The sequence below is a fragment of the Benincasa hispida genome, chromosome 2, assembly GCF_009727055.1.
Source record: "Benincasa hispida cultivar B227 chromosome 2, ASM972705v1, whole genome shotgun sequence".
Taxonomy (NCBI): Eukaryota; Viridiplantae; Streptophyta; class Magnoliopsida; order Cucurbitales; family Cucurbitaceae; genus Benincasa; species Benincasa hispida.
Window position 1 is genome coordinate 52,507,695 of NC_052350.1, and position 9,657 is coordinate 52,517,351.

General features: G+C 33.9%; 1 protein-coding gene across 1 annotated transcript; it reads right to left on the reverse strand.

The window, feature by feature from the left end:
• Positions 1 to 577: 577 nt before the first annotated feature.
• Positions 578 to 3,971, reverse strand: LOC120071754 (glucan endo-1,3-beta-glucosidase 13-like). Its single transcript, XM_039024129.1, has 4 exons — positions 3,584 to 3,971; positions 1,652 to 2,926; positions 1,019 to 1,049; positions 578 to 907 (listed from the first exon to the last, which is right to left on the reverse strand). Exons 1-4 carry the CDS (start codon positions 3,645 to 3,647, stop codon positions 757 to 759), a joined length of 1,521 nt encoding a protein of 506 aa, XP_038880057.1. The 5' UTR covers positions 3,648 to 3,971; the 3' UTR covers positions 578 to 756.
• Between the last annotated feature and the right edge of the window lie 5,686 nt (positions 3,972 to 9,657).

The following is a 9,657-nucleotide window of genomic DNA, read 5'->3' on the forward strand; positions in this document are numbered from 1 at the left end:
ATTTTAGAAAACAGCGCCCAAACATTTTACTAATTAAACGACTATAAATGATATTGTTTGAAATATTGTGACTAAAATCTTATTGCACAAAACCTTTGCATCTTGCTCACCACTTTAAACCTTTGTTAATAGCACGCAAAGTTAGTGCAATTTGACAATGATAGAGGATCATTTTTTATTATTTTAAAAAATTGATACAAATGACATTAACCATCTAAAATATAAGTTATTTGGGCAAAATCTCCAAAATTCAAAGGCATTCTATTCTTTCTTTCTTTCTTTCTTTCTTTCTTTCTTTCTTCTTCTTTTTTCTCATTTTTATATTTTTTGTCCACTCAGACAATTTCGTGAACGTGAGAGAATCTACATTGTTCTTGTAAAGTTCTTGTTTTGCCCGAAGTTAAAAACAAAACTCAATAAAGTTTGGTAAAATTACGAATTTTGATTTGATTTGCATAGAAAGACTCAATTTTAACTATTTGATTTGGATGTCTTGGATTCCTTTCTAATCAAATCACTTGTTAGTATTATTGGAAAAGAAAGTATATCAATTTCCTTTTTTTATTTAGAAAAACAGTGAATAATATTCTCAATATGATATTCAACAATCAATTCCATTAACTTCCTCCTTAAGTTACACATCTTTATCATACAGAGTAGATACACATTTGCATTTCCTCCCAATCAATTACAAAAACAAGAAAAATGCTCATTCTAGCAATGTCTTTGTAGCAAAATCTGGATTTCTCAGAACATTTAGCTAAACCCCATCATGAACTTTTCAAAAAGAAATGATATGAAAGCCAACATAATTAATAGACCAGCAGAAACTTCAATCCTTGAAGAAGAAGATGGCGAAGTTGAGGATATTGCTGTAGTGTTGCTGGAAGAAATCGTCTTGTTCTTCCTGCTTGATCATAACAAAAACAAAGGAAAGCCAAGAACACATCAGGAACTAGAAATCAAAATCTATGAACTTGGAAATCTAGTTTGCCTCAATTCAAAAGCAAATGCTTACCCAGTAGTTGCATACAAGCAATTATCATAGCCTGCAAAGTCAAGATACAAATTCAAGTTTAGGAACACTTATTTGAACCGAACTTTTCGTGTAGCAATACAATCCCAAAGCTGATATTTTTACCTAAAAGTCTCTGAATTCTTAATGCAAAATGAAGCCCTAAGAAGTACGGATACGGATACAACATGACACAGATACAGTCCATCTCATTTTTAAAAAACTTAGGACACGACATGACGTGACAAAGATCATTCAAATATACATTTTTAGAAATATATATCATTTTTCTACTAAAAGAAAATTTAAAGTAAATAGACTGATACATTCACACGCTTAAAAGATTTAGTTTGATGTGTCAAAATTTACTATTTTGTTATATATGTGTCTTTTTAGGCTACTCAACAAGTGTTCTATACATGGATATGTATTTGTTGCACTAACAAGTGTCTGATACGTGTCCAACAAGTGTCGAAGTGTTCAAGGACATAGACATGCTAGCCAAACTAAAGTGTCTTTGTGCTTCTTAGATGTTACCGTTATATAAAGCAATGGAAAACATATATATGATATTGAAATATATAAAGCATGTATGGTTATGAGTCGTGACTCGCGACTTGTGAAAGCTTAACTTACTTGGGTCCTGGTTAACTTTAACTCCATTCCCTCCAAAACCACAAGCAACATCAGTAGCTCCATTTTGCTGGAAATAGCTATTGAATGCATAAGATGCATGGGAAACCAGGGTATCTGGCTCAAAACAAGGCTGGCTTGGCTGAATGGCTGTGCAATCGACATTCCCCGAACCACAAGCCCAATCTAAGGCATTTTGCAAGTCCATGTCGGATGCCTTGCTTGAAGCAATGCACCAGGCTGTTCCATTAGACGCGGTGCTATTTGCCTGTGCAGTCATGTCTACCACACTCTTTCCTGTGAAATCCAAGTTGTAGACGCTGGTCTGATCAGGATAGAATAATCCCCAGTTCCTTTCAGAATCCAACCCCGGCTTCCTGTTTTCGTTGAACAAAGAGAAGATATATACATCTAGTGGCTCCCCAGGCCTTGCAGGTGTCCCTGTGTTATTGATAACATGGCGGATAAGATTTGTGTTGTAAGTTTGAGCATTGTCGGGAGTCGCAGATGTCTCCTTTGGTGACCCTTTGGATGGCCAACCTGTTTCTGTGACCATCACTCTAATTGTTCGAAAATTTAGGGCCATCAAAGCAAAATAAAGAGCATCAATCTGAGCATCAAACATGTTTGTGTAAAGCAGACCAGTGTTTGGGTCAATAACCTCAGATGATGACTCGAAAAGAGCATAATCCAATGACACATTGTTGGGGGATTCTCTGTATGCATAATAAGGATAAATATTGATCATAAAGGGAGACTGGTTCTCAGCAAGAAACTCCAACAATGGTTTCAGGAAAGATGCATAGTTACTACTAAAAGCCCCAACTGAGGGAGGAAATGACCGAGACAAAACTCCGAGAGAATGAGTGCTAGAAACTTTAATCTTCTTGTGCAAACCAGCCTTTTTGAGACCAGTGAGTACATTATTCATGGCAGGAACCACCAACGCAGACACATTGTTGGGGCTCTCTGTGACCTCAGCACCAACCGTGATGTAAGTTATTTTCGTAGCAGGGTAGTAAGGAAGTATGCTATTCTTAAGCCAGGTGTCTACATTTGACTGGAACTGAGCGAATGGCAGCAAATCTGAATTCGGAATCCCAATCATAAGTTCAACACCAGTGTTAGCAAAGGCCTTGAGAACCTGAATATTCGAATCATAAATTCTAATATATTTGATGTTATGAAGTTTGACTAGCTGAGCCACTTTATTAGGTGTTGGGAGGTCATCTGCGTTCCTTCCATAACAAACTCCAACATTACTTCCCTGGCAATGGCCTGTAACCAAATTCAGGAAATGTAACATGGTGAATCCGACAACCGAAAAACACATACAAACACCAATAACCTACTGTCTACCAGAAGGGTTCATTCTTTATTTACTTCGTTCCTCCGAAAATGATAAAGCTGAAACACAACTCGTCTTACAATGCACTTACATTGAGCTCCCAATCTACTCTATTTTATGATTTCTATCAATCCTAGCACACAAATATCTTACTAAACAGGTAGAATAAGAATTACTTTAGTTCAGATTGGTTAGAGAAGACAATTCTTTCTGTAGAAAAATGAAAAGCCAAACTTATCATTTATGCAATATCCTTTACTAACTAAGAAGATATTACAAGTTAACACAAGTTCTAACCTGAAGCCTTACAATGTTAAATGGTAATTCCTAAAGGGTCTCCACAAACTGACCGTTTATTGGTCCTAACAGTAACAAAGTGATATTCAACAAGTTCTAACACAATATACTTTGTTGATAAAAGAAAAGAACGACTATAACAACAAATTAGTGACAATGCAAATGAAATGGAAGATCCAACAAGTAGAATCAGATAAACCCACTTCAAGTAAAGCAAAATGTGACCCCAAATCCAAGCGGTAAAGCTAGAAAACAAGAGAAAGAGATTCAAGAAACAGAGAGGTACAAACCCAAAACTATGAAGAACAGTAAAATCCCAATAAAAATGAGATTAAATCCAGCCCTTTTCCCCATTCTCCTTCTTGTTATCACTTGAAAGCCAAACCCTCTTGTTTGGCTCTTCCTCTGCTGCCGTTTGTGTAGAGAAATGGGAATGAGGGATTCTTGAAGCTTCTCTTACTGGTTTAGATTTTAGAACAGCAACGGCTCCTTTTGCTTTCTAAAAAGCTACTCTCTATGAGTGTGATTACAGAGCTCGAGATTATGGTTAAGGTTAAAAACAGAGCAAAATTAGCTTAAAATTTGTACTGCCGGAGAGTGTCGGGCTCAGGGGAAGGAGTGTGTCAGCAATAAGGACCGGACTTCAGAGGAAATTATAAATTTTTGTTGATTGTGAATTCTCGATTACGGTGCCAAGTATAAGCATGTCTGTTCCCCACTACTTATTATTTTCAGCTTCATTTCACTACATGACATCTAAACGGTACCGTTTCGTTTTCTTCTTCTTCTTCTTTTTTCTTTTTTTTTTTTTTAAAAAAAAAAATAACAAAGAAAAATATTTAGATGCATGTTGGGTATCATAATCTAATCATCCTACCAAATCAAATTGTCCAATCATATTTTTTCATTAGTCAAATTTTGCTTTTTTCTTTTTAGAAATGTTTTAATATCTTTTAGATATGAATAGTACAAATGGATGCATAAAGATGAATAATGCCCGAGATTCATCCGAGTATTATCAATAAAAAAACTTATTTCTTTTATTCATCAAAGTGTATGATTGACTAAAGATATTTTGGAATTTTTGGAATTTATTGTTTGTTTCTGAATGTTAACCATTATTCTTTTTGGTGAAATCAAGTATACTTCAATTATTTAAGGTATGCAAAAAGTTTAAAATTTGTGACTTTTGTAAGACAACTTTTTTTCAAACTTCATCTAGTTAGGTGTGTTTATAAGTTAGGTTGAGATACTTTTTTTTACCTAATTCAATTGTTTACGTTGTAAATTTTTCAGACTAAATAGTCTTTATTAAATAATGAATATTATTGGACCCAATAACAAAATATTTGAGTTATATTGATTTGGATTATTTAGGTCATTTATTTAATTTTTTGTTTAACGAAAAATATAATGTTAATACGTAAAACGTCTATTTATTTATTATCGATTATTGAATTAAGATTTGTAATTAATTTCAATATATATTTTAAAAGATTATATTTCATAAACTTAAAAATTCCTTAAATAAAATAAAAATATACCTACATACATAATTGCATTGTAAGCAAAATAATAGTAATAATAAGGAGAGGAGAAGTTCGTTGTCTAGTTCAACTCAAAACTAATTTTAGATTAACCCAAGAATCAATCCAATTCATCAATTTTTTTTTTTTTAATTTGTTTGAATTCAATTCAATCCAATCTAAATAAGTTGATAATATAACCTAAATCGTGATTAGATTAGGTTGATCAGGTGATCATGAAATTTTTTTAACACCCTAGTATAACAAAACTCCTTCTATTGTTTCATGCTCTAATTAAAAGATGTAAAATAAAATTTTAACTTATAAGGTTTGATGTTAGTTTTTTCTTTGGTTCATGAGTTTACATGGTTAGAGTTGTTTTAATAATTTATTTATATGTGGGCCACAAATTAAATAATAATTATATTTGAATTCTATTGAAGGAGTACATTGTGTGGTCTTGATTATGGCTTCATGATTTCTCATATATGATAGTGAGTGTTATCTACATTGGCCTAAGTTTAATCGAGAAAGATCACAAACTACAAATTCTTGCATGCTACAGATTTAGTATGTCTAATGGTTACAGGTAATTCTAATCTTCGTTCAAATATCTGGTTGTTCTTGAATTGTATTTCTTTTTATTTTCGGATGATCGTGACTTAGATTTTCTTATTGGTTTCCAACGTTCAAAGCTATTATTTTAGTCACTGAGATTTGAAATCAGTTTCTATCTCGACTATTAGCTTTCAAACTGTCATTTTGTTTTTTAATATTTAAATTTGATTTTTAATTGGTCCATAAAGTTTGAAACTTGTATATAATGGTCAATGGTATTAAAAATAAAAATAAACAAATACAACTAATCTAAAAATACATGGAAGTAAAGTCTAGTTAGCATATTCAAACTGTCACGTTAATGTTTCATTATCTCAATCAGCAGACCATTCTAATTAAGAACCCTCAAAACTAATTTAAACCCCAAAGATCGATAGAAAGAATCAAATTAATTTCAAGAAAACAAACATGACACTTTTAAACCTAATATAAAATAAACTAAATTTAAATATCAAATATCAAAGTGTTAGATTTCTAACTTTTATGGATGACCATATAAAAATTCAGTTCAGATCTCATCCAAATATATATATATACTTTGAAGACACTTGCCTCAACTAATCCCATTTTGAGTTAATGAATTTTTTAGTATCAAATTCTTCATCAATTCAAATTTGCATAATATGACCTACAAAAGAAGAGTTTTATGATTTTTAGTACTCTTGGCCAAATGGATTTTTACGAGATTATTAACTTATTTTTCTACACAGATCCTTAACTTTTTCCTCTCCAAATTAGTCACTCTCCAGATCCCACCATCCCGTTCTAAGGCTAGAGAATAGTCGGAAAAGACCCTCATGGTGGTCTATATACCGTTCGTGAGGAGATTGGAGCAATTTGGAGAAAATTCGAGACTACAAAGATTCTATATCTTCTTTCCCTTTGTTCTTAATTTAATTGTATGTTTGTTCTTTGAAATTAATCTAATTAGAGTACTTTAGATTCGTTAATTCTTCCGTTGCGTATGTGTTCGTTCCATCGATCAATATATATATATATAATGTATGTATGTATAATCTCAAAATGAAAATAATGAAACATTGTAAAGAAATTGAATAAAAATGGCCTATTTGGAGTTTGATTTTTTTTTTTTGACCTATTTTTGAAAAACAAGTTTTTTTGCCCCTTGAGATGAAATGATGTAAGCATGGAAAATATTAGTTGCACAATTACTCTTATTATGTCCCTTATTAAATCTCACTTTCAATTTCACACCACCAACCTACCAAATTAATTCACAAAAATTCTTCACTTCAAAAATTTATTCACAAAAAATTATTTTATCCAAAATTAATTGAACAAAAAAATTTCACATTCCAACACAAAAATTCTCCACCAAATTTATTTGTTTAACAACCCACAAAAAGTTTCTTTTCACAAATTATTTTCAGAATGAAAAGTCTTTCGTCAAGTCTAAAACTTGTATTTCACGAAGTTATATTTTGGTACACTCCGTAAGAAAGTAGTTATTTCATTTGTATGTATTCAATAGTTTAATAATTTCTGAAATTTTGACAAAATAAATGACCTTTTTGGAGTTTGATTTATTCTTGCTTTGTTGATTGTTTTTTTTAATGCTCTACATTTGATATTTAAAAAAATATGAAAAAATATGTATTTTTTTAAGATACCGGTCGGGCTTCACCTGAATATTCACCCAAAGCTTCTCATTTTGAGGTTCAGTTGCTAAGCAATCGTTTAGTTTAGACATTGCACGATGTGAAGAAAGTTAGACGATTGTATAACATGGGCGCTGGTCGTTGTGATATTGAATGCTAAACGATCGTGTAACTTGCGGGAGCTAAGCAATGCGTTTTAAAATGTTATACAATAGCACTAACGCGATCGTTTAGCTTTGGCGTAGGAACTAACACGATACGTCGGAATTTACTAAACGTGGCACTACACGGTCGTTAGCTACGACGGCAGCTAAGGCGATTGTGCCCGGTGGTACCGGTTGGGCCGAATGTGTATTTGACCGAGTATGGGCAGGAAAGAGAGGAAAAGAACGAATGGGAAGGGGGCAAAAGCCGGGTAGGAGTAGGTGGCACCTGATCCCAACTCGGCCGGGTGTTGGATACCTGGGTAGAGGGAGGGTACGGATAGAGAGGGGGGCACGCGTGAAGTATTGAGAATTGGCGTAGGAACTAAACGATTCATTGGATTTGCTAAACGATGGCACTACAAGATCGTTTAGCTATATGCAGCTAAGCAATGCGATGAAGTGCTACGAGATAGTGCTGAGCAATCGTTTAGATGTAGAGCTAAGCGATCGTGGAGCGTGGAAACTAAACGATACGTTGGATTTTCTAAAACGATAGCACTACACAACGATCGTTTAGCTTCAACCGCGCGCTAAGCGATGCGATGAAGTACTACGCGATAGCGCTGAGCGACGTTTAGATGTAGAGCATAAGCGATTGTGGCGTGGGAACTAAACGATACTTTGGATTGCTAAAGCGACGCGATAATGTTCTATACGATAGAGCTAAGCGACGTTTTTCTCGAAGGTCCAACTTTGTTCGACCTCAAAGGTTTATTGGAGCAATTAGCCCCTCATTAATTCCCACTTTCAAATTCAACCCACAACCACCAAATTATTCATATCTCTCCACCACTAAAAATTAATTATATCCAAAAACTTTCTCACCAAAATTCAAAATCTCTCACCAAATTTTCTTTACAACCCTACAAAAAAAAGTGTTCCTCACATAAATTATTCCAGAATGGAAATTCGCGCAAGTTCAACAACTTGTTTCACGAACTAGTATTAAGTTGATGGAAACTCGCAACCCCTAAGATCACATTTCTAATGAGATTAGAAATCTAAAGTTAACACTTTAATCGGTTTAAATAGGATTAAATTGAATTCTTAATAAAAGATTAAATATGTAACAAATTATCATAAGGGACCTTTCTGGCTAAGGCAAGGTTTGGCTAGTTGGGGTACTTATATTTGAATGGAAACGTCGTTGCCGCTTCTGGGAACCTACCTGAAAGGTAATTACATAAATTTGGTTACATGCTGAAAAATTTGAATACAAGTCCTCTTGAAAGAAGTTTAATGAGATTCAATCAAAAATTGTTTAAATCATTAAAGACAAGAGTTGTTTTTAGCAAATTAAACAAACATTTGAATAAAATCAATACCCGTAATTTTTCTAAGTTAATTAACCCTAAGGTTAGAACACTCAGGGGAGGAATAGAAGTATATGATATTGCATTTTTACCCTCTACACCATTTCTCTCTATAAAGTTCAAATGTGAGATCTAACTCTCATCCCTTGAGGCCCATGTGTCCCCCTAAGGATGGCATTTGAGTGATCAATAAACAAGCTGATGAGAGAGTGTTATAGTAATGGGGAGCGGGCGCGTGCAACATATCCCCTTCGGTCTCTCTCATTAGTTAAATAAAGTTTTCATGGCAATCACCTCATGCAATCGTGGTGTCCCCCTAGAAAATTAGTTGTATTGCATGACGCTTTATGTTCTAGAAATGATAAGGGTTCTTAGTTTCTGTCCTAATACTTTTTTTCCCCTAATGTGCCATTGGGGTGAAACGCCTAGAACTAAAATGAGGGTTTACACTTACATATAGAAATTGTTAAGGATGTTAACAAATTATGGACCGAACAATGGTGACTGTTAATTACAGTGACAAGTTGTTGTTTTTGTCTAATGGTTGAGAATGTCTCATTTCAGTGAAGGGGCACTTGATCACCCTACGGTGACTTTTTTCCTGCCTCACTAAAACATCATTGAAAAATAGATGTAACTTAGAATACACTAGACTATTTTGCTAAAAACTGATTGGTTTTTTTAAGTGGTTTAATGCAAGTAGACTAAAATAGTTTGTTCTTTTCAGCAATTTCTTTAAATGATTACAGTTATTTTATGTTTACTCGCCATGGATAAGTTAAAGGGAGAAAATTACGCTAGTTGGAAAAACACAATCAATACTATACTGATCATCGATGATCTTGGATTTGTCCTGATGGAGGATCATCCTTCCATTCTAGCTGTCAATGCTCCTCGAAATGTTCAGGAAGTATATAAGCATTGGACATAGGTGAACGAAAAGGCCCGAGCGTACATCTTGGAAAACCTTAATAAAGTCTTGGCCAAGAAGCATGAGCCTATGCTCACAGCTCGTGAGATCATGGCGTCCCTGAGGGGAATGTTCAGACAACCGTCTGTACAGCTCAGGCATGACGCTCTAA

What these genes read in the sequence shown, in the direction of transcription:
- LOC120071754 (XM_039024129.1), bottom strand. Translation starts at nt 3,647, where the DNA reads ATGGGGAAAAGGGCTGGATTTAATCTCATTTTTATTGGGATTTTACTG. An exon ending in ACTGTTCTTCATAGTTTTGG is followed by an intron (nt 2,927 to 3,583) that starts GTTTGTACCTCT and finishes ATTTGGTTACAG; the next exon opens with GCCATTGCCAGGGAAGTAAT. An exon ending in TGCTTGTATGCAACTACTGG is followed by an intron (nt 908 to 1,018) that starts GTAAGCATTTGC and finishes ATGATCAAGCAG; the next exon opens with GAAGAACAAGACGATTTCTT.